Here is a 23,762-nt window from a genome sequence, read left to right on the forward strand (position 1 = left end):
CCACTCCTGTATGGCCTTCAAATTACCGCCATGGAGGTAATTATTATTCAAACTTGTGGTTCAAGTAGCTGTAGTTTGAAAAGGATCCATCGTGCCAGTTTATGTCAGGCAAGGAGGAATCAAGGGATTTTGGCCTGGCGGCCATAGGTAAATTGGGATTGGCCACAGCGCCTTCAGCATCGTCAGCCAAATCGGAGTCACATCATCGAAGAAGCGTCTCAAACGGAGCGGTCTAGGTTGAAAAAGATTCATGTAAATTTCTATCATGCTTTGACATGGCAGAGGAACCACATAGCGAACCTTTGCTGGAGAAGGCATCTTGATAGGGTATTTTGTAATATCAAGATTGCGAGTATTAGTGTGCAAGTACTGGCAATCAATGTGCGCATGACTCGGTTACAGATATAGAATTCGATCTAGGGCTGTCCGGTATTGGTAGTCCTTTCTATGGCAGTTTCGATGATGCAGTCACTGCAGGCTCATTGTTAGTTAGAAGGTAAACAAGATTGTCGGGTATCTCGACCTTCTGTTCCAATTCCCGCTTCATGGTCCTTGAATTTGGTGTGCCTGATTGTTTTTCTGATTGGGAGGCGCTCTTGAACAATATTTCTTTTCCCAAAGGCAAGCAGTTTATATGAGATCAACACCAGAGCGGGCTTTCTCATAACGCGCCTTTATAATAAAAACCAGTGAGTAAGATGATTGACAATTTCCAGTAGTTTTCTTCATTCGACTTACATTTGACGCGTGATTTCCTTCCTTTGCCATTGGCATACCTCTCCTGGTATACACTTCTCAATCCTATCTTTGAAAAGATTTCGAGATTCAAAGCATCTCATCTCATCCGGATATTATTTCAGACGATGCACCTCGAAATTAGGCTGAGCCAGCTTCGAAATCAGGCCATCTCGTGGGGTTCTGGTTTTGAGGAGAGAGACGGTGATATTTTGCTGTTCGGCCTGTTTTTGAATTGTTAGAGAGGCTTTGATAACGGGGTTTAACTGGGCACACTAACCTCACTCTCTATCGCTGTCCTCCCTGTAGTAGGTTGGATGTTCCGGTATCCCTTTCCGATTATCCAGTTCATGCTTTTCGAGCTCCGAATGAATCGGCCAGTGAAGAGGGTTGAGGCTTCTTGCCCTTTTTCCTCTCTCTTTGATTGACTCCCAAGCAGATAGTACAAGCTTGCCCTAGAGTATCTCGTTGATGTCACACTTTTCAATGGCTGATGTCAAAGGCTTCTGCTTTTGCTAGGTATCTTTCGAGGCAAGGAAGCCGATATGAATCCAAGTCTGTTGTTGAAAAAATCCCTTCAGTGAGCCACAGAACTCTCGGGTCAGTCTTAAAGCTTTGCATTTTCCTCTTCTTGGAGTGTTTTCGAGAGTGAAGCTGTTCATGGCCAAGAGTCTCCATATATCCTTATAGTATATAAGCAGCATCTCATCATCTGTGTTCCTAATGATCATTTCCATTACTGCGGAAGCAGGGAACAGCAAGTAGGAGTTGAAATGGTGATGGAATCCCCAGTTCAAGGGCCATTCCCAACTCCTACATAAAGCATAAGCAACATCGTGCTCGAAATATGACCATGGCATTAATTCGCGCGCGAAATCGATCTTGTGGAATGCGCTGCTCTTGGTGTGAATTTGCCCTATTCTGAGGCATGCACGATGTTCGAGAAGCAGTTCTCGGGCTGATCGAGGTATGAATCGAGATCGTTGTTCAAGGGACGTAATGGTCTAATAAAATTAATATGTTAGTCTCACTCTCGATTTTCCCTGGATCATGTGGTCTCACAAGATTTATGGAGTGATAGCAGGATATGAGGTCGTGAAACGAAGCCCCATGGACCATCGAGGGAGGTATATCCCACAACTTCCACGGTCCAGTGCAGTTGCTGCTTATTAAGAGGGACCTGGGCTTGACCGAAGCGCTATCCTCACCCGTCCTAGCGCAGCTCATCTCTGTAATTCAGGCCTTCCACTAGCTCCTATTTCTAGGAGGTATTAGCTAAATACTTTGATTTCAAATGGTATGTCATAGGCTTCGAGATCACCTAATTAGATGGAGGATCAAACCCCGGCTTATAATGCGTTGAAGATGTAAGTTTAACTCGGACATCAGGGTTATCCATGGTCCAGGATTGGCCCGAATAGCTATAGGAGTTTTGTGTTCATGGTCTTGCCGAGGGGTGAGTGTCAGAGAAAGTAAGAAGAGAGTTGAGAGGGCGACGGTGGTAAGTGAAGAAGGGAAAATTCTTACCATATTTTCCCCTACTCTATCCTGTGGGATCTCGACAAGCGCCCAACCTAGATCTGACACAGGCATTCCGGGTCCTGAAGACGTTGTCCTGAACCCCGAGCCAGCATCAAAAAGTTCGAAAGACCCATGGTCTGCTTGCTTAAACTCATCGATTTCTCTGAGGAAGTCTTTGAAGATCTGAAGCAGCCTGGTCTTTTGCATGATGGGTGACAAGAAACCAGAATATTGGAGGTTGCTAAAGGTAGGAAGCTGAACACGATGCTTGATAGTGAGGATATTTATATGATGTGTGACTGTAAAAGGAAGAAAAGATTTGTTTGATTAGGAGGCAGGTGACAAACAGGCAGGCACACCCAACATTAGATGTACATGTACATATATGATTAGAGAAAGAGCTCCAATGTACTTGCAATGGACACTACTCATCTATAGTCCATTAGGTCGGGTAAGAAATATTGTAAATCCACCCCTAATCCCCCGGAGACTCGCTAAGCCTTTCAGCCCCCATACCCCCTAAAGTCCCTACTCCCGGGGCCAACTTGATAGTCATACGATTAATATCACCATAACATCCTCATATAATCACATATCCTCAATTACCAACCGATCTAAATCCTACCACCTACCAAACCACCTCCAAAATGGCCTCCGGTCTAATCCTAAACCCCCACCTCCTCCTCCAAACCCTCCCACTAGCAACAAGCACCGGAACCCTCGCACACGCCCTCCTAGAACTAACAACAACCACCGGCTTCCTCCTCCCCTCTCTTCAACCCACCTCCGACAAAATCTTACCGAAATGGTACTCCCACGTCTTCAATCGCGCAGTATGGACAGTCCTCGCGCTGAACCTCGGCACAATAACCTCAGCCGCCGGCACGCTTTTCTTGAATCGCTATTACCCGCGCAAGCCGCTGCAAACGACGGCATTTTACTGGATCGGACTGGCTGGCGCGGTCGGACATTTGGTTTTCGTGCCGTTTGTTATCAACCCCGTTAAGAGGATTGTGGATGATGTTGCTGTTAAGGAGGATTTGGGAGAAAGTGGGGTCGGCGCGTCTGTTGATATGGCGCGTTGGGTGGGGGTTCATCGGGTTAGGATGGTTGTTGCGGATTTGCCAGCTTGGATTGCATTTTTGGGGGCTGTATTGACGTTGTGATTTTGGATATTGGAATTAGTGTTCATGGTATAAATATACTGATATGTATAGTGATTTGTTGAGATGGTATATGTGCTGGTATAAATGGAACGCTTTCTCCGCTCTTTGGGGAATCGAAATGCTAATGTAAATGATACAATATAAACAAACAAAATATATCGCTAGATGAAACAAAAACAAGCCCGAGTCTACAAACTGAAGATTCCACTCCTCTTCTTCCCATGCGGGTAAACAATTAAAGCGGAGATAAACAGCCCAACGGAAATACCAATAGCCGTCTGGATCATACCATATCCCAGTGAGGTAAGCGAGCTATTAGACGTCGCACTATTAGTAGTACTAGAGACATTACCCGACGCAACAGCCTCGGCATACTCCAGTCCCGAAATGATCGATCCACTGGACGCAAGACCCGACGGAACGAGGGTAAAGATACCCGGAATGATAGCAGCAGCCGCATGACCATGCCACACCCGGCTATACAAATTAGCCAGAAGACCAATGGTGAACGCGCCAACAGTATTAGCGACCTGATTCGAGCCGAGCTTCTTCGTGCTAAAGTAATTCGCGACATAGCCACAAACACCCATGAAGATTGTAACCGGCAACTGTTTCGGCTTGGACTGATTAATCAGCGCAGCGAAGAGACAAAACAGCGCGACGAAAGGGAAGTGCTGGATATATTCATTCCCCCACACCTCCGGCAGATTCGAACACGTCGACTCCTTCGTAGCATTGTGGTCCATCAGCCCATAGATCGTCGTGCCGACGGTAACGCCGTACCCGAGGAAGAGCGAGTAGATAATCGTGAAAACGAGACGGATCGATCCCGCGTTCATCTGGTGCGACTGCAGCTCGAGACTACTGCTTAGCACGGCAAAACCTGGTAGGATCATTGCGATTGAAGACTGCGCCATGGCTGAGAAGCAGAAGACGCGCTCGCCGTTGTGCTCGATGCTGCCGAACGCGCGCGCGATGAAGGAGGTGAGGACCGCAGCGGTAACTTCGAGCACGTTTGAGTAGGTTGCTGAGTTTGGCGCGACGACGTACTGCATGAAGCCTACCAAACAGCCGAGGACGAAGATTATGGGTAAGTCGACGGGGCGAGCGCTGAAGGAGTATGGGCCGACGGCGACACTGGCGCAGCCGGTTAGGAAGATGAGCATCCAGCGGTTGTAGCGCGGCTTTCGCTGCATGACCTCGTCTAGGTCGCGGGTTGCTTGTTCGACGCCGATGAGATCGTGGACGACGTTTTTGTAGATGTTGTGTGTCTCGGCGAGACGGGAGAGGTCTAGACCCTGCACTACGCGGATGATTTTTACCTCGGCGGTGCGGGTTAGCGGGTCGTCGAACGACATGAACATGCAACCCGGGATGTACATAAACTGGGCTTTGATGTCCAGTATGTTGGAGGTCATCATCATGTACTCTTCGAGGCGGTGGGTTGGGGCGCCGTATTTCATCAGTGCGCGGCATAGCTGCATGATGTACTGTTGGCGGGCGAGAATGGCGGCAATGTGGACGGTGAGCTTGACGTTTTTCTTGCTCTTGCGCTTTTGCTTCTTTCGTTCTTTGTGATTCACGGGTGGGGGACCCGTGGCTCCGGGCACCCCGACCCGACCCAAATCCATGGATGCATTGATGAGGGAGGAAGTATAGCTGTGGGTTGGTTTGTTGGGGTGGCTACCGTTATACCATTTCAACTTGTCTTTCTTTCCAGCCGGTGTCGCTGTCCCGGATGCTGGGATGCTTTCTGTGTCCAGGTCTGTTTCTGAAGTCGTGGAGACAACACTCATCCGGCTTGCAGTGTGGAGGTTGTTGGCGTATACACGGAGTAACTGTGACAGAAGTCCTCCAGGTGGACCACCGGGTGTTGCCATCCCGTCTGGGGTTCCTGGGGTTGTCGACCCGGAACGGGGTTCTTCGATGCGTGGAGGCCGTGGCTCGGGGTGTAACCCCATTCGTTCCACCAAGAGCCGCGCTTGCGAATCATAATCTGTTCCTGGGAGCCGATCTTCCTCGTCGATTGCCTTACGTGCCTCGAATCCTCGGATATCGTCTGTTGCTCCATAGTACTCTGGTAACATCGGCGAATCCAAGCCATCAGCCTCTCTTTCGGGAGGTCGTCCGAGCTTCTCGGCTATTGTTGCAGCCCGATTGCGAACCCGCTGACTTGCTGTGCGCCATCTTTGGGAAGTCGAGATAGTAGGTTTCAGGCTAACCTCGTCGGTGTGAAGGGCTTCTGTGTTATCGGCATTGTGATCCTTGTCCTCAGTTCGGTCCCTCTCAGCTATATCCGCAGGAGGCGGAGGGATCGGCGGAAACTTTTCCTGCGCATCCGACATGGCGCAGTACGGCAAACTTCAATTCTTCCGGAAGCGGGCGGAAGTGTAGTGGCTTTTGTCCTTTCCAGATGCGAAATATCAGAGAAATAGGTCCTCTTTCAGCAGACCTCCACAGCAGAAAAGCTAATGCGGCAACGGTCTAGCAACAGGGCCCCACAAATGGCCGGACATCTTATAGAGAGGAAAAAAGAGAAAATGGGAAATGGGGGGAAGTGGGTTCCTTTTGTTTGAAATGAGGAGAACCCGGTCTAATTTCAAGGCTCCACGTAATGCAATTTATGCATTGAAGTCATGGCATTGACACGGGACGTTCAGGATTTGTTCCTGGCCTGACCCAATTCGGAACAGCACGTACCCCGGGGGCCCCCTGATAGGCTGATTAATTTCTATCTGATACTTCCAAGAAACTTCCAAACAACTGCAGTGACATCTGACATCTGACATTTGACATCAAAAAACAAGCTTCTCAGCCACTAGTCCACACTAACTTTGTTTCTTGCTGATCTCTACTTTGCTATTAACATACACCACATCAAGACAGCTGTATTGATTCAAATAAATTTCTTAAATTTTCTAAACTTCGAAGAGATCTATGTGAAGCAGAATTTTCTCTGGTCTAGACTGCGCCTCTTCAGGGCTATTATTGGCGTGTGGACCATGGTTCCACCTGAAGAATTGGGATGTTCACGGGATCGTTAGAGATGCTACGGAGTACATATCTAAGATTCTAAAAGAAAACATGCTATGTACTTTTGAGATGAATTTATGAATTATATCAATTATATGAGTTATAGGCACAGATCGTACAATACTAGTCGAAATCAGTTTTACCCAAGTCGCACTAATCCATATTAGGACATTTTTCCGCCCCCATATATCGACGTACCTTTGATGACTCGACATAAATTACATTCTAGCTCCTACTAGTATCTAGTCTAGAATAATCTTGCCCTTCTACCATTTGATGACAGCCTGGCTGTATTTCATCGTACGGTTCTGTCAGATTAATCTCAGTAGATTTTGTCATCATACAACTCACCTCCAAGGTTGTAGGACATCTGCCTTGTCCGCGCCTGCCATCCTTATCCCCCACAACCTCTACCAATACACAACCTTCACCCCAGCACTTCACAGGAAATGACAGCTGAATACCCAGTCTCCTATTTAAGCTGGAATGACAGCGGACCCGTGTCTATCGTTCTAATCCACGGCGCTTTGGTGTCTGGCAGTTGGTGGGACCTCGTGGTCCCCTATCTCTCAACCAAATATCACGTTTTGGCCCCCGACCTACCAGGCCACGGCCAATCGACTCACCAAGAATTCTCAGTGCAGTCTGCCGCAGATTTACTAGCACAACTTATTCGCGACAAGGCAATTGACTCGCACGCACACGTTGTAGGACACAGTCTCGGCGCTCGAGTAGCCATCCAGCTCGCATGTGCCTATCCCGACCTGGTGCAAACAGTATTTGTATCGGGGTTTATGTCAATTCCTCGCACTGTCTTCACGCCTTACATTCCCCGTGCGGTATGGGCGACGCAGCGTATCGAAAATCTGATACCGAGGTCGGTGATTCGATGGGCGATGGATGGTACCGATATTCCTCGTAATCCAAGCTTAAGCACGCTGGCGCTTTGTCAACAAACTATGACGCCTTCAGTCGAATTGCAATGGCCGGCTCCTTGGGCTGCTAGGACTTTGATTGTGGTTGCTGCAAAGGGGGGTCTAGTACCCAGTGGTGATAGCAAGGAGGTTGGCGTGAGGTTAATGAAGACTGGTCGTGAAGGAAATCCTGAGACCATCGCTTACAGTCATCCGGAAATGCGGCATCCATGGAATCGACAAAATCCGCAGCTCTTTGCGGATACCGCTCTGGCTTGGATTGAAAAGGGAAATATACCTGATGGGTTTGAAAAGCTTGTGCATGAATGATGTGAGCGATGAAGTTGTCCGCTAAATGAGTATCATAAATAGCCTAGAGGCTTGAGGGAGGTGTCATTTGTGTCGTAAATCCAGCGTGGTGCTGGAAAGGAACTATACTAGTGGCATGGGGCACTGGGAGATAACAATATCGAAGGGCCGTGCGATATACAATACCATACACAATGCACTCACCCTTTCAATACGTGGGATTCTAGAATCACGTACTTTTGGAGATCTAGATCGCCAAGAGATACAATTACTACAACATACATGTATGCAAGGTGGGTGGAAAGATCTCCTGATACGGATTAGCACGATTTGGGGAGTCCTGGGGAATAAAAAGAGACAGAATAGAAGTAGACTGATTTCGAATATTACTCTGAAGTAGTCCGATATAGTTCTATATCACACCTCGGTAAATCGTTGAGGGTGTTATATCCGTTATGTCCGCAACCATGGGGTAACCTTCAGAGTATTAGAGTTGCTTCAATCTTATTTGGATTTTACATAGATCACTAGAAGGTAATAAGACCAATGGAGGGGATTTTACAACTTCCTTGCTTATTCCACAATGTGTATATATTATACTCCTAATTGATGACCTCAGTGCTGTCATGCCTACACCTATCCGCCACTCCCGACCCCACATCAACATCATTAGTCTCTCGAACTCTTCCTATATCTCTACAATATACACAATCTACATTATACAACCAATATCTACATAAACACCAGCCCAATGCCCACCTCCAAATCGAAATCAACTCCCCTCACATCCCCCGCAACACCAATAGCCCTCCAACCCCACCACCTCCTCTCCCCGCCCGCAGACCTTCTAACCAACACCGCAACAACCCTAAAAATAACACCAACCCAAGACACCAAATCCCCCTCCCCGACCTTCACAGTCCACCGCATCCGCGCACACGAGGACCCCGACAGCCCACACCGCAATGTTCTCCTCTACACCGTGCACGGGAAACCATGGCCGAACACGAGCCGCGTAATCTGCGACGCGGACGGTGTACCGGTGCTCGTATTGCGACGGGTTTGGTTGTCGCGGAAGTGGACAGTTAAACTTCCTGAGCAGCATCATGATCTATTGGTTGCTTCTGTGCCGTCGGCTGACGATGGACCTGGGTCTAGGCTTGGGGTAGGGGGTGGTGGGTTTAGGCTTGAAGTGCGGTTTGCGAATGCGCTTGCTGGTAGGGAGGGGGCCGGGGTTGTTGGAGGGGGAGGGGGAGTGGGAGTGGGGGCTAATTTGTCTGGTTCTGTTGCAGACGAGCCGCCGCCTTATAGTGCTGTTTCTGGAGTTGGAGTTGGAGAAACAAGTGGAAGTGGTCGTTGTGAGGGGAATGCGGGGATGATACAGATGAACGAGAAAGTACATCCACCACCCCCCAGTTCACATTCACAGACTCCAATAGCATCAACACCGAGGCATACAGAGCATCCCCAGTCTCCCTCTATTCTTCCCTCCTACGACTCCGTCCGTCGAGACTCACCTAATTCGCTGCGTGATCTGCTCGATGCCCTCGAGCCGCGGCAGGAGCCGGCGCCGGCTACACCATTTCCCGCATCTGCATCGCAGAATGTCCATGCCAGTACCAGTACAAGTACCAATCTCGGTCTTGCTGATGCAGAGGCCGATGCAACCCCCGGCTCAAAAGTCGAGTTGCGGGTGATGCAGGTAACTACGTTGGGTACGGGTGTGATGATGGGTAGCCAGAAGATTATGGATATCACGCGACATAATGCGATGGATTACAGTAAATCCAAAGTGAGGTTACGGCCGAGGTGGGAGGTTGAGGTTTCCGAGGGTGTTGATTTATTACTGGTGAGTTTTTTTTGTTGCTATTCTATGCAAGCTCGGTTTATGGGGCTTTTCAAGGTGTCCATGTCAACTAACATCCCATGTAGGCAGTGAATATTGCGTTGATTATGGCTGAGTCTGTTTCGACTCTAAGTAGGTGGAAGTAAGCATTTTTCAAGGGAGTTGATTCGTGTAATATAATAGAATTTGCATGAGAGAGTTATGTAGGACTAAACTGCCTTCTCCAATGGGTAAGGATTTTGGATTCTAAAGGATCACCCTGCCCCAACGGCTTCACTTCTCTCGCTCGCCAAGCCTTTTAACCCATACATTCGTCAGGGGAACAGATCTTCTTTTGTTCCGTATTAAGTATTTCGTTGACTCGGATAAGTCTTTCTCGTCAAAAAGGAAAAAACAAAGATAATGTCAAAACAGTGTCAAAACCAGCACTTTCGTAACAGGAATCTCTAATTCCAAAAGCTTACGACTGAAGCTTGGCCATGCGCTTGCTCATGAAGTCAAAGAAGGAGAACTGGCTGGGCTGGTTGCCGTACTCGTACACGAAGCGGCTGGCCAGGTAGCTGCCGAAAATGGCACGGAGGTAGTTCTCAGGGACCTGGGATTGATTAGCGGGATTCAAAAACAAGATAGAAAATAAGGGGGAGAGGGGAAACATACGCGTTCCAAGATGGTCTCCAGACCGATCTTCTCCAACAGACGACGCGGCAGAGCGTCGCTAAGCACAGAGCGACGGAGCGCAACATTGTCCCAAAGCTCAGTCATCTGAAGTTCCTCGTCAAGCTTGGTGATGGCCAAGCTGAGACGGTCACTGAGTACACTGCGGAGCACACCAGTCCGCTCGTGTTCGCGCCAGATGGCCTCGAACTCAAGGGCGGCATTCGACTGGATGACCTCCTGCACGTCGCGGACGTAGGCCTTGTAGAATTCGGGGACGGTGCCGTCCTCGCGGATGCACATGTTCTCTACGAACTCCTCGTCGTTGAAAGACAATGAGGCTAGGACTTCCAGGGAGGAGGATGTCACACCACCCTTGTTGGCGGAGGCATCCTTGTACAGGATGCAGCCGGCCTTCTCGAGGCGCAGCTTGGCGTCCTGGGTGATGAACAGGTTGGCACCTTCGACGATGAAGGGGATGGTGGACTTGTTGTCCTTGATGAGCTTGCCGACGGATGCCAGGTCGATGGACTCGGGGCGGCCACCGCAGGGCACGAATACGTCGAACTTCTCCTGTGACCGCAGGTGGTATGTGTTACGGAAGATCATGCCGTTGTGGACAACCTCGCCGCTGGGAAGCTTGATGTTCTTCTCGTCGACCAGGACGCGGTAGCCCTCGGGAGACAGCTTGGTCATGTCGAACTCTGAAATCATCGCGCGCTTCTTGGCCAGGCGGAGGAGCTCTTCGTGGTTCAGACCGTTCGGGTCGTAGATCACACCGGCTCCATCAACAATGGCTCCGTACTTCTCGTTGGAAAGAAGAATCTCGTTGGATCCAAGATCGCCGTCGGGACCACCGGTCTGCAGCTTGAGCTGTGTGGAGGGATCAATGTTCAGCTTGCGCTGAATTCCGAGCACGTACTGGCGGACCGAGAGGGTGGTCATGCCATAAGCGTCGTGGGGAATACCGCCCAGCTTGGGGCTCTTGCCAGTGAAGAACGACTTCCACCAGGGAGCGCCACGGCCGCGAGCGTGCTCAGTGGCCCAGTTAACGAGCTCAGCAGTGTTCTCGTCGGGACCCATGAAGAGGATCTCGTCCTTGCCGTGCAGGTCAACGATCGGATCCTTGATACCGGGGCTGACCGGGGGGAGGAGCAGATCGAGAATACTGTCAATGTACTTCTCGAAGGCGACCCGCGCCTTGTCCTGGTGATCAGCATCCAAGAGGATGACACCCTTGGCACCGCCTTCGGGAATATCCTTGTTCTTGCGCTGTTGGGTATTGGCCAAGTTGTAGTTCTCATCGAACAACGAGCGAGCGTTGATGTTGTATGCTTCGCCGTTTCGGCTCTTGACGATACGGATACCACCACGAGCGATGTCACGGAACCGCAGGTGGAAACCGCGGAACTCGGAGCTGATGACAAGGAACATGCCGTAGAGGGGCTGGGGGTATTCGTGCTCTGGCAAGAAGTCCGGCTTCAAGCGGAAGCTGAGAGCCACCTTGGTCGGGGTGAAGAAGTTGGTCTTGAGGATGGAGGAATTGAACACGCGGAAGGAGGTCATAACCATCTCGTCGTGCTCATTGAGGGCGGTGCCACGGATGAGCTGCTTCAGCTTGGCACCATCGAGGACCTCGTCGACCTGCAGACGCAGGTAACTGAGGGTGGGGAGGAAGTCATCACCAGTGTCCTGGGTCTGAACGTAGTGGGTGTTGGCGAAGTCAAGGTAGAGCTTGTGGATCAGCTCGGGGTATTTGTTGATAATCTCAAAGATGTAATCCGCAGTGAATGTCTCCGTGCGCAGACGCTTCTTAATCTTTGAGAGCAACTCTGCGTGCACACTGTTGTTGCTATCCAAAAGAGCAGCCAACGAAGTGTATTCTGAGCCCAGACGGTTCAGGAACTGTTGTACGAACACCCAGGCGCAGTGAGCGTAGATTGTTTCCTGCAAGCTCAGACGACCAGTGGCGAAATGGCCCTGGAAGCGATTCTGAGGGATACAGTACAAAAGGGAGACCTCCTTCATGATCTGGTGGATAGCAGCCTCAATGGGAGGGAACTTGGCGGAGATCTCGGAGTTGTCTGAGGGACGCAGGTAGAGCGAAATCACAGTGATTCCGTTGGAGAAATTTTCCAGATACTTGCGCGAGCTGGTCAAACGGTAGTAGTGGTACAGATCCGACAGGGCACTGAACAAGCCCATGGCGGAGCCCTGGCGGTAGGCAATCACCAGACGCTTTTCCCGGCTTCCCTCGATCTCGAACATCTCGATGACGGGACCGGAGCGACCAACGGCCGTGGCGATGATTTCCTGGTAGATCGCCTTGGTGTTGGGGGTGGCCTTCTGCAAGAAACGCTTCTCGCCAATGATATCGATGTTGGTCTCATTCGGTGAGGGGGTGGGGTTGGCGAACTGGCACTTGTACACGAAGTAGCAGCGGAGCTGCTGGCCGTTTTCGCCCGGAAGAGTACTAGGCGAACGGAAGGTCTCCACACGGTAGCTGTTGGCACCCTTGGAGTGGTTGACGTACTTCTCATCGATACGCTGCTCGTAGCGTGGACCATTGACAGAAACGGTACCGGGCTTGCTGGTATCGATATATACAGCATGATCCTCGGCCTCTTTGTCCAGACGAATCTCCAGCTGTTTATCGTCGCGGGCATAGGCGGCGACTTTGGCGGCGTAGAGGGATAGGATCTGGGTCACAATGGCATCCACAGTCTCAGTCTGGAAGTATGTATCGTCGATGCCAAGCTGATTATAGAACCAGCTGGTTTCGGAGACGACAAAGTCCGCAGGGAAGAAGCCCTTCTCCTCCAATATGTCCATAACTGCTGAGAATCAGCCAATTGTATCATCTCGATATCACCAAGCAATTCCACTGACCTTGTTCCATCTGCTTCTGCTTGCCCTCGAAGGTAGCCGCAATGTAGCCCGGGTCCTCCTCGGAGAGCACACGGTGCGGGGTACCGGGAATCCCCAAATGAGTGGGCTGCGGGGAGGGTTGTCGCAAAGCACTTCCAACGACATGATCTAAGTGCTTGTTGTGGGGGGGGAAGCGCTGGAAACCGATGGGGGTGCCAGTGCCGGAGCTTCCATCCTGGCTCGCAAAGAGCTTAGGTTGAGGACGAGAAGGCAAGCTCACGCCATTGCCATTGGGGGTCTCCGACTGTGGGGTAGTTATGGGAGACGACATGATGTGGTGAGGTAAATCTCTTAACACGTAAGAGCAAGAAGATGTAGGAAGCTATATTAAGTCAATGAGCATGAGCTGGGATGAATCATCGAGCACGTGTGATGAGATAAGGCGACACAAAGAATGTTCTTATCTCGACCGACAAGTTGAGATAACAAGCAAGGAGAGAAAGAGAGAGAGAGAGAGAGAGAGAGAACGAAGAGAAGGTAAGAACTTACTGGCAAATACAATGATCACCGATCGTCGCCATGGACTGAAGGTGATAAGACAAGGGGAAAGATAGGTGTTTTTGGAATCAGAAGTAGAAAATCCGGGGAACCCTTGATCCTTTTATACAATAACTTCCAAGGTTGATTGACCAGATTTAATAGTAATTATCTCTATTATCACTATTAATACCTTGATTTGATTTCTATTATTATTACATATCCCAAGTAAAATGTCCCGGAAACCCCTTGGCCAGTTATAACCGATGGTAGGCGGGAGGTTCAACCGTATAGAGGTCTCGAAGCCCATTGAGATCCGCAGTTCCACTTTGTTCCACCCCAAAACGCTCGTTCTATGTCCACTTTTGACTAAGAAGCGGCGATACATTGCACGTTGATTGGAGCTCACCGCCCCTCCTTCCGAGCTCAAGCCGATAGAAAAAAAAATCCCGCTGCGTCATGCGGGCCGATATGAGGGAAAAATTGCCTCAATAGTCTCGAACGTGGCTGAAGCGGAACTAGTTTACAGGAACAGGGGCAAAAAAAAAGAAGCGGGTGACCTGAAAACAGAACAGTACAGGTCACCTGAGATGTCTTATTATAGTACATGAATGATAAATGAGGTATACTTTGTAAAGGAGAACCTTGGAATGATGCGATCTCTATCGAACATCGTGGAATGCAATGTGTCATGGCGAACCCACTCAACTAGGATAAGAGACGTCCGAATTTTTTGGAGATTATGCTAAATGCCTCATTCTCAATGTTCCAGCCCGAATGGCGTACCCCCCAGATCGCATCGTGATCGACTGCCCTACTTATTTAGATCCACTGGTGGCTGTTTCGGTCCGGGGGATTTACGCCATTGGAGGATAGTTTGACGAGTTTGACACGTTTAGCCAAGGCCAATTGCAATTTGATGCAAATCTTTGCAAATATCACCGGCCCGGTGATAGAAAAGCCGGTCATTAACAATAATATCTCGCTAGAACATTCAAAGTATACATGTGTAATGTCATATCTCCAACCGGAGGGGGGCTCTCCAAGGCTGGTACCTGGATGGCTTGCGGGGTAAACATAACTATCATTCTTGTATACAGTGCACACACCTCAGTTGCACATTGCCATTCGTTAGAAATGGTGCATTGAGACCTCTTTACCCCAACAATTCCATCGTGAGCCTTTTTTTTTTTACGCATCCCAAGAAATATTCTGGCGGGGCCTTTACGTGATTGCGGACTCTCGGCAGGCTTGCGATTGGAAGGTCCCGCCGGCCACCGAGATATGAAGTAATTGTTATCCTCAGGGGGAAATGATAATCCGTTCCCGTGACGTAAAATGGCTAATTAGCCTCAGGCATTCATCTGATTTTTTTCAAGTCTGAGGTCTGGGGAGAGCACTCCAGCTCGGATGGCCTTCCGATCCCCCAGATTTTCTTCAATTTACTTCGGCTTATTTGGTTCGCTTGACACATAGAAAGGGTTCCCCATGTTTCCTAAGGTTTCCGGGCCCCTGATTGGTGTCACCATCTGACACGAGCTCAGGCGCCAAGTTCACAACTAGCTGAATATATTTCACTGGTGTTGGCAGTTAGGGGGAAGCTTGTGTGGTCAAGTCCCAAGACAGGACACGGGCATCAGCAGGTCAGAAGATCATCTAGAAGATAGTCAGCTTGCGTCTTTGAAACCATATTCTCTGCAAGGTTGGAAGTTTCATAAAGTTCAGGGCTGCAGTTAAAGTAGGGCTCTCGTTCCTGAAAGATCTTGGGTACAATCCCAAGGGATGGCATCATTAGATAAAGATCTTCGAAGATGTGCAAGGGCCAGAGTAAAACGCGATTCCGAATCTGAAAATTCGTCAGTGCCAATCTGTACGAAGTAGATCGGGCACGTTTCCCAGCAACGCGAAGAGCCGATTATCTGGTCTCGATCTTTTGCGATCGAAGTATCCCCTGCGCATCAAGCGCATCAGCCCTGCGTTCGCCTTATCATCCTTGGCTGGAGGGATACACCAGGGTACTTATTGTAGGAATGCCCAAGGCTGCCTATCACCAAGCCTGGCAACTACAAGGATATCCCGTCTGTTGATAAGTTAGACGAGCCGATCCGACGTGTTGGGTAGACCAACATGGATATTATGTATGCTCAAGTAGTCCGAATGGCTAGTAGCCCATGACCACGTCAGCTCATAATCATGCATCATGGATGCATAGGATGTGTTGTACATCTTGTACCTGAGAAATCTATCCCACAGTTGGCGCCACAAATGTAGAGAATGGTGTATCTAACAACACACTGGGTAGCCAGATCATCCCTCCGCCTCTTTGGCCTATCTCTACAATCTATCGCAGGTACATAGTCAAAGGTATCTTTAAACGAGCGGTGAAGAGGACAAGTCACCATCTGGCCGGCTTATCTTACGTGGTCATGATAAAGACGAAAAGAATGTTATTATCTACAACGTTTCACAGGGTACATGGTGTACATCAATATGCAAGTATATTTGACATAACACAGAAGTTGCTGATACTACAATATGATACTCCGTTGTATATTGGTGTTGCTATTATTATAAGCAGATAGTACGGGGAACCCCATCCGCGATCGAAGGGGGTCCGAAATTGCTGAGAAGTGCGCCTTGGATCACCGTCGGAGACCCGGTACCCAGGAAATCAGGAAATTGGAATGGAATGGACATTCTAGAGATTCTGGAGCAACCCTTTCCCCTTCCCCCCCAGATAATCATACATTGTGAGTATGTAGCAGAGTGGAGTGCATTGCATATTGAAAATAGTCAAATCACTACGGTGGCCCCTTGAATCCGGGGGAGAAGAATTGTGGAGTTCCTTATTCGGAGGTCGATCAACGGTTGAACGGCCAAAGGGGATTTTGGTACTTTTGTGGCTCAACGTTTATGCCCCTGAATTTACCAAGGAGGTAACGGTGAATCGTAGGATTTGGAAAAAGCTAACCCCGGGTCATGGATCGTATCCCTGTGTTGGGCATCGTAAACCCTTTAGGGTCTACTCCGTACGATGTACGATGTAAGCATATCTCAAACAAAGGATTTGATATGCGCCCCAGACTGTTTCGGCCCCTGGTGTGGTCCACTCCTTGCCCTTGAAATTTAGGCGAAGTGCCAAAAATATTCCAGGTTTATTTGTGGCGTTGTGCAATATACCATCTCATACATATGCTGTACAACAGCAAGTTTTGTCAGACGTGATGGATCGGAGTTATACTATAGGCGGATATACCGGTACTTGAGCCCCTTTTACAACATACACCTCAACCCAAGTAAGTACCTTTGGGCAATGTTGTCTCAAAATTTGGAAGATCGTCCTGATTAGCAATGCACCTCGGGAACCGGTGAGCACATCAAAAGGAAAAACTCCTGATTCGAGTATTTTCAAGAGACGGTGAAAATAGCTGTTAGGCATCTCCTACCTATCGGATGATGCCTTTTCCCCGGAAGAGTACAACATATATATTTCCAGGTGTCAAGTAATAGCTCCGATTCCTATTGCCACCGCAACGGAAAAATCCCTTCCATAACCCCGGCAATCTGGTCGCTGGGCCGCGGTTTTTGTTCTCGAAAGGATCGTCGTATTCGCTCTCATGCCGAGGTCAACAGCGAGTTTTCTCCGGGAAACGCTAGAAGGCGTAGAATCATAGAAAACAACCCTTAAACTAGCACTAATTCAGTAGGTCGAAATAGAGCCTTGCCGCTTCACCCGGTTTAATCGGCTTTCGCTAGCTGTTCCCGCTTCTAATCTAGTTGTTTCTATGGCAAATAACGTCAATAACACAATACATAATATCCAATCGATTCATCGATTATCACCCCCTAGTCTTCTCCCCCACACTAACGCGTCAGGCCCCATTTCCTTTGTTTTTTTATTTCTCCCCGACAGGTTTCCGGCTTGAGCACCCGCTGTTCCGATGGGGAATGTTCCCCATCCCTACCTCGATAACTGGGTTATTAGGCGGGTTAGAATGAGGCGAATAGGCTTGGCGGGTAGATCTCTAGGGAGTAAGCATTAGGGCCTGGCCAGGTATGGTTGTACTGGGTACTTTCATGCTTCCCCAGGGAATGTACTCCTCCACACTTTTACGGGGATGGCTTTTTTTTTTTTTAATTTGATTATCTGTTTTGGGTGTCTCATATCTTTTTTTTATATATTATTATTTAAGATAGGAGAAAAAAAAATATAAACGACCCATTGACCCTGAAACCGTCTCACTCTTTCTTCTAGTTTTGTTCATTCACCTGTGCAATTATTTTCAAATACTACATATCAAGCACTGTCAACAGCTTTGATATCATCGTTCACTCTGATCGTCTTCAAGTCTTCTCCCGGAGCAATACTATCGCTGCAATAATCAAGTTAATCAAGCCTTTTCACAACCCCTGTCAAAACTACATCCTATCATCTCAACAACCACAACTCGCTTCTTGCCTCCCATCAACATATATTACCATTACATCTCGCGAATACCCGAACCCAATAATTCCTTTCATCCTTGTAAGTCTAACTCCCGTCACCACTTGCCACATCACATCGCTCCCTCCGACCCGATCCACCGAAACCGGGCCTCGGGCAACTTCGGAGCCACAAGCTTCATCTATACCGGAGCATATGCCAAATCCAAGTACAAAGCACAAGGACTCTGCACAAACAGAAAGCTGACCTTCAACCTCGTGAATCTAGCTCAGAAAAGCAATCCAGCCTTAGACATTTCTCAACTTCCAGCCGAGGTTGTCGATTAAGCCCATACTTTCAAGTATAAACCCCAACAAACCAACAACCTCATTCTTCAACATATTTAAACACTCGACTTTCAAGAGATTTAATCTATCCTCTTAACCTCTACACCTTCGAAATCCAAATAAAAAACAATGGCCACCGTCGCAACCAAAACCGCAACTCCCGTCATGTCTCCTTCCTTCTCCATGTCGCAGGATATCTCCCGCGCCATTACAGCCTCAGCTCAGAGGACAGAAAAGAACCGCTCGATCCTCATCGACGGTATGCCTCCCGCGCCTCCGCCATCGCCCGTTGCCTTCTCCAAGGGCAAGGCTTGCTACAATAATATCCCCAGCTTGAGTCTGGAGTGATTCAACCTCTTCTTCTTTTCTCGGTTTCGGTTCTCCGTTATCACCCATCCTTCTTCAATACGTTCTTCTTCTTCTTGGCCTTTTCAAGAAGAAATTATTGTACCATCATCCAATATTTCCCGATAATGGTCTCGCACACATGGACATATGGGACACTGTTTGGCGGATTTGCTCTGTCCTGTTCGTTGTTCTCCCTCATTTCTGCTATTTGCCCTTCACTTGATATCCGCGATGCTTGTTAGCCTTATGTCTTTCTCTTTGGGTCTTTGTCTTGTTCTTTCTTTGTGATTCTTACCTGTTGGATTTAGCGTGATGCATGGCGGCGCGGACATTTGTTATCTGGTTCTGGTTTTGCGCAATCGGGCGCTTTTAAAAGTCTGGGGAATTGGTGTTCTTAATTTTGCGTTTCCCTAGGCTTTCCAAATCAGAAATGAAACTTGGAGATTTTATTATTGCACTACTTTGTATACTTTTGTGTGACCTTGACAGGGACAGTCAACACCCTTATTGCTATGATTATTGCCCAATATAGTAAACATTACCTATATATTGTACTACCTTCCATGGCTCTCCTGCTAAAACCATAATTTATGGAACCTAGAACTTGGGTAGTCCCGTATTTGCACTCAACCTCGGAAAGTCGAAGATACGGTGCGACCATGACTCACATTGTGGTTTCTAGAACACTACTTTCATGTGTGGGGAATACAAAGTACCGAAGACATGGTACAAGATAGACAACTAGGAGCTCCCAAGTACGGAGTAGTCCGATGCGAGTAACGAACCATCTACTTAGCGCATGTGAGATCTGCCGATCACGACGTCACCAGTCTCACATTGAGGAGGGAGACGAGGTCGCACAACCTGCTCTGTACTCTATTCAGATGTTCTAGATGCCAAAAGGGGTGCACCAGATACAGGATACAATTGGCTCCAAGAGCGATCTAAGTTGTGGGTTGTACATATTTGTTGGGATTGTATCAAGGTTTGCGTGATTATTGATTTTTAGGGGAACAAAGAATTCATTCCTACATTGCGTTTATAGATGACGTTACCATCTAGATCCACCTAGACAGTGAACCAGGTTCATTTTAGCGTAGCTAAGATGGCCCCATTGATGGGACGATAAGTCAAATTGGGTGGGGCTTGTTATCGCCGGTGATTGCTTGTTGTTGGGATGATAGTCCCGGGTTGTGATGCTATTCCTCCGATATTGTAGAAAGAGAGAGTCAGTTGTGGATCTCCATCACGATAGTAGCCTCTTTGCTTCTAGCAAGGAGATCAATATTTTTTCGTCGGTGCTGGTCCTCGGTTCACGGCTCCTGGTACTTCCACGTGACAACACAAGTCGGGCACGTAGTAATAGCCCAGAGACTACAACGCAGATCCAGTGAGATTCCGACATCGGGTAGCTTTTTCAGCTCCGGATGATCGACTCAACGACACAGAGTCTAGACCTAGACCCGAATTCTGTGTCGAGGTCAGCATACTGTCGATCTGCACATTCATGAAGTAAGATCATCGCTGTCAGATGTCACCTCCGAGTCAGACTCAGACGCTGCCTCGTCAGGATTGAGCTCTTGAATCAGCCGCTCAAGAGTCGCCTTAGCATCCAAGTCCCCTCTCGAAGCACGTTCGTTCAGCCGTTCAATCTCAACAAGCTGCGCCTCAGTACGGGCCCAGCCTTGCTGTCTATCCGCGGTATTCACATGCCGGCGTGTACTCATGACCGTGCGAACGATATCACGTTCTCCCTTGGAGTTCTTGATCTGCTGCAACCTGTGGAGGAACTGCGCCTGGTGGGATGGGGCTGCGGGACGACGGGGTGCGCCAAGGGGTTCTGCGATCTGAGAGGACACGGACTCTGGGGTAGGTGCTGTGTTTGAGGGTCCCTCGGTGAAACCTTGAGCTGGCCCTGGCCCAGCACTGGGGGCGAGGTGTGCCTTCCGACCGAGGATCTTCACCGTGTTGGCGGCTAGAAGCTCATAGGAGGGTCCACGGTGTAGCGGTGGAGGGAAGTGGTTATCCGGGTCGGTTTCTGCATCTGGACTGGCGAAAACCAGTTCAGTACCAATTTGATCGGCCCAGGAGCAACTGAACATTTGGTTGTAGTATGAAATAATTGGGTTGCTCGTGTGGAGGTCGAGAATTTGAATTCGTTCGTTCGGGAGATTGCCTGTCTCAGCGCTCTCGATCGGAGGATAAGCTTCGCTTGGAAACCCTTGGCTCATGTAATCTGCAGGATTCTGTGTATCTTCCAGAGATGCTGCTTCCTTCGGACGACGGCGTGGGGGGCGCACTGGGCCATGGTGGGCGGTCAGGTCCAGGTTAAGATAAAAGCTCTATCATTTGATTAGCAGAGATGAGAGAAGACAAGGTCAGTGATTCTCACTTCGGTCTCTGTGCCATATTCGTATTCATATTCTCCATCTGATTCGGAGTCAACCATTGTATGATGAATTGCAAGCTCGAGCCCTGTCTGAATGGTCTGGAACGAAAAGTCCAGATAAGAGATAAAGATGAGTCAGCTTTCTGCAAGCGGTGAGATCGTCAGAGTTCCCCTCTCTTTCCCGATTGGGACATAATCAACATAATGAGGACCTGGTGGCAAATGGCATAAACATGTGCATGTTTTTATGTTTCAGAGGGGGTTTTACGTAGATAATTAACTTTTTTTTTAAATTTTTTTGTTCTCGAACATAATGTACTATTAAATATCATTTTCTATGTTGGAGGTACATCTGTATACTTATTCCATGATTATACAATCTTGTCTAGAACCCTGGAAGTCCAGTGGTGCCCAGCCCAGTTCCCTCAGCCTTATGAAAAAAAAAAAAACATCCCACAATCTCCTTCACCGCAACAACTTAAACAACTTGGACAACTTGGTCCACTTGGTCCACTTGGACAATGGGATCATCTCTTCGTAAGTTCCCGTCGCTTCCGCTCCGGCTCTGGACGGATAAGCATATGTACTCGGTATATGGCATCCGCCTTGGCTATGACTTCTATGCATTTCCGCTCGCTCCCGGTGTGACTAGTAATTTGAACCGCTCTTGCCGTCCTCTTCTTTTTATTATTCCTTTTTTGGTATCTTTATTGGGAAATTCTAGCTGGACTCGGAAAACCGGGCTCGCTAACAAAGGGACTGTGTGATTTTATATAGGTAACCCCGCGGTCCTGTTGTGTGCCCTCCTTGTCCCAACTCTCGTTATCTCTCGTCCCACCATAGTTCCTGGGGAATGCCCGACCGCTGCAGCCCTACCACTTGACTCCCACTGCATTGAACCCCTAGCTTCGACTGGAATTCCCAAAATCGCAGTCTATGAACATACCCCACATAGTTCAGCCTTGACAGTCTATGTCGACTCGCTTCAGCAGATGACCCGGAAGGCCAAGGCAACCATTGCCGTGCTCTCGACCCTGATCGCTTATGTATCCATCAACAGCATAATCCACGTACTCCGGCCGGCTGCTTTTGTCTGGTCTGCGGAGGACTGGGAGGAGCGGAGCTGGATCGCGAGCTCGCGCTCGTGGTTCGACCGCAAATCCTGTCGATGGCTCGGCATCTGTGGTGCGGCCCATATACAAACCGTACACGGGGAATTTGGAAATCGCGATCCCGCGGAGTGGGTAAATGCGCAAGATGCCGAGCCAGAGGCACCCTGGCGGTCCTTTTGGCTTAGCGGGACTAGTGAGTCCGAGTGGGATGCCGAAGAGCGGGCTCGGCGGCAGATCCCGGACTATGTTTTCCACTATGCCCCACTCGTTCACCTTTATTCTGGCGAGCAGTTCTGGCCGGGGGATATCGCAGAGCACCTGCATCATACTACTCCGACCCTAAATTACACTCCGATTCAGGCTCAATGGGACCATCCGACGCTGGCCGATCTGGACGAGTTGAACAAGTGGGGGCCAAGGCACGTTTTCTTGACGAGCAATGATGATGTACAGACGCGTCCACCATGGCTGGAGGGCGATAGGAATATCCCGCAAACAGATGAGAATCATAAAGAAGAATCCTGGGCTGATTGGGATGGTCGAATCGATGGTGATATTCCCGGTGACACGGAGGAAGATCGTGCCAAGTGGTATGATTTTTACCAATTGCAACAAGAGGCTGCCGCTGTACATGAATCCAACGCCGATGAACATTTTCAAGCTCAGCAAATACTCAAAGAGGAGATTCGCAGGCGTTATGGAGGAGAGGAGATCTACGATGGTGGTGCCGGTGGTCGAAGCGATGCCCCTGCAATCCTAGTGGTGATGGACAAAGGCAACGGAATCGTCGATGCGTTCTGGTTCTACTTTTACAGCTTCAACCTCGGTAACACTGTTGTCAACGTGCGGTTTGGCAATCATGTCGGCGACTGGGAGCATTGTCTGGTGCGATTTCACAACGGCAAACCGAAAGCGCTCTTCTTCAGTGCTCACCAGGGCGGAGAGGCTTACAGCTATGAAGCCGTTGAGAAGATCGGACAACGGGTAAGGACCTAATGGCACAAGCTGCAAGTACAAATTCACTGACTTTACCTTACCAGCCCGTCATCTACTCTGCTGAGGGCAGCCATGCCATGTACGCCACGGCCGGAGTGCATGAGTACCTTCTCCCCTGGGGATTGCTACACGATGTAACTGACCGCGGTCCACTCTGGGATCCCCTGCTCAACTCGCAGGCCTACACTTATGACTTCGACAGCGAGAATCTGCGGGCATCCACCTTCAGCCCCTCCGCCCCAACAGAATGGTTCCATTACAGGGGCCACTGGGGTGACAAGTTCTACCCACTAGGTGATACTCGTCAGTATCGATTTGCAGGCCAATACCACTTCGTGAACGGACCGCTTGGTCCGAAGTTCAAGCATCTTGACCGCCACAAAGTGTGTCAGGGCCCTGATCGTTCTCCCTGTGTCATTAAGAACTATATCGAAAAAGGGAAGCGACCTCGGCGGTGGGGCTCAAGCAGACCGGGAGAGTAGCTTTAGTAGAGATCCATTCAATCTCTCAAATCTCGCTCATCTCTTACGGTTACGAATTACTTGCCCATGCCCCCCCCCCCCC

The 23,762-nt window shown here is 49.1% G+C and overlaps 8 protein-coding genes across 8 annotated transcripts; 5 read left to right on the plus strand and 3 right to left on the minus strand.

The window, feature by feature from the left end:
- Positions 1-2,903: 2,903 nt before the first annotated feature.
- PEX2_082910 (uncharacterized protein) lies at positions 2,904-3,422 on the plus strand (the record flags this gene model as incomplete). The annotated part of the gene is made up of 1 exon (XM_016745561.1): positions 2,904-3,422. One exon carries the CDS (start codon positions 2,904-2,906, stop codon positions 3,420-3,422), a length of 519 nt encoding a protein of 172 aa, XP_016595374.1.
- Positions 3,423-3,610: 188 nt separating this feature from the next.
- On the minus strand, positions 3,611-5,767 carry PEX2_082920 (threonine/serine exporter family protein; the record flags this gene model as incomplete). The annotated part of the gene is made up of 1 exon (XM_016745562.1): positions 3,611-5,767. The coding sequence occupies one exon, from the start codon at positions 5,765-5,767 to the stop codon at positions 3,611-3,613; it is 2,157 nt and encodes a 718-aa protein (XP_016595375.1).
- Positions 5,768-6,904: 1,137 nt separating this feature from the next.
- PEX2_082930 (alpha/beta fold hydrolase) lies at positions 6,905-7,699 on the plus strand (the record flags this gene model as incomplete). The annotated part of the gene is made up of 1 exon (XM_016745563.1): positions 6,905-7,699. The coding sequence occupies one exon, from the start codon at positions 6,905-6,907 to the stop codon at positions 7,697-7,699; it is 795 nt and encodes a 264-aa protein (XP_016595376.1).
- Positions 7,700-8,429: 730 nt separating this feature from the next.
- On the plus strand, positions 8,430-9,670 carry PEX2_082940 (uncharacterized protein; the record flags this gene model as incomplete). The annotated part of the gene is made up of 2 exons (XM_016745564.1): positions 8,430-9,527; positions 9,611-9,670. 2 exons carry the CDS (start codon positions 8,430-8,432, stop codon positions 9,668-9,670), a joined length of 1,158 nt encoding a protein of 385 aa, XP_016595377.1.
- A 314-nt stretch (positions 9,671-9,984) lies between these two features.
- Positions 9,985-13,377, minus strand: PEX2_082950 (glutamate dehydrogenase (NAD(+)); the record flags this gene model as incomplete). The annotated part of the gene is made up of 3 exons (XM_016745565.1): positions 9,985-10,119; positions 10,182-13,012; positions 13,068-13,377. 3 exons carry the CDS (start codon positions 13,375-13,377, stop codon positions 9,985-9,987), a joined length of 3,276 nt encoding a protein of 1,091 aa, XP_016595378.1.
- A 5,105-nt stretch (positions 13,378-18,482) lies between these two features.
- Positions 18,483-18,701, plus strand: PEX2_082960 (uncharacterized protein; the record flags this gene model as incomplete). Its single annotated transcript, XM_016745566.1, has 1 exon — positions 18,483-18,701. The coding sequence occupies one exon, from the start codon at positions 18,483-18,485 to the stop codon at positions 18,699-18,701; it is 219 nt and encodes a 72-aa protein (XP_016595379.1).
- A 1,505-nt stretch (positions 18,702-20,206) lies between these two features.
- On the minus strand, positions 20,207-21,150 carry PEX2_082970 (TFIIIC subunit 6 family protein; the record flags this gene model as incomplete). The annotated part of the gene is made up of 2 exons (XM_016745567.1): positions 20,207-21,043; positions 21,094-21,150. 2 exons carry the CDS (start codon positions 21,148-21,150, stop codon positions 20,207-20,209), a joined length of 894 nt encoding a protein of 297 aa, XP_016595380.1.
- Positions 21,151-21,611: 461 nt separating this feature from the next.
- Positions 21,612-23,680, plus strand: PEX2_082980 (uncharacterized protein; the record flags this gene model as incomplete). The annotated part of the gene is made up of 3 exons (XM_016745568.1): positions 21,612-21,741; positions 21,868-23,186; positions 23,243-23,680. 3 exons carry the CDS (start codon positions 21,612-21,614, stop codon positions 23,678-23,680), a joined length of 1,887 nt encoding a protein of 628 aa, XP_016595381.1.
- Positions 23,681-23,762: the final 82 nt, after the last annotated feature.

The sequence above is a fragment of the Penicillium expansum genome (assembly GCF_000769745.1).
Source record: "Penicillium expansum strain MD-8 chromosome Unknown contig275, whole genome shotgun sequence".
NCBI lineage: Eukaryota > Fungi > Ascomycota > Eurotiomycetes > Eurotiales > Aspergillaceae > Penicillium > Penicillium expansum.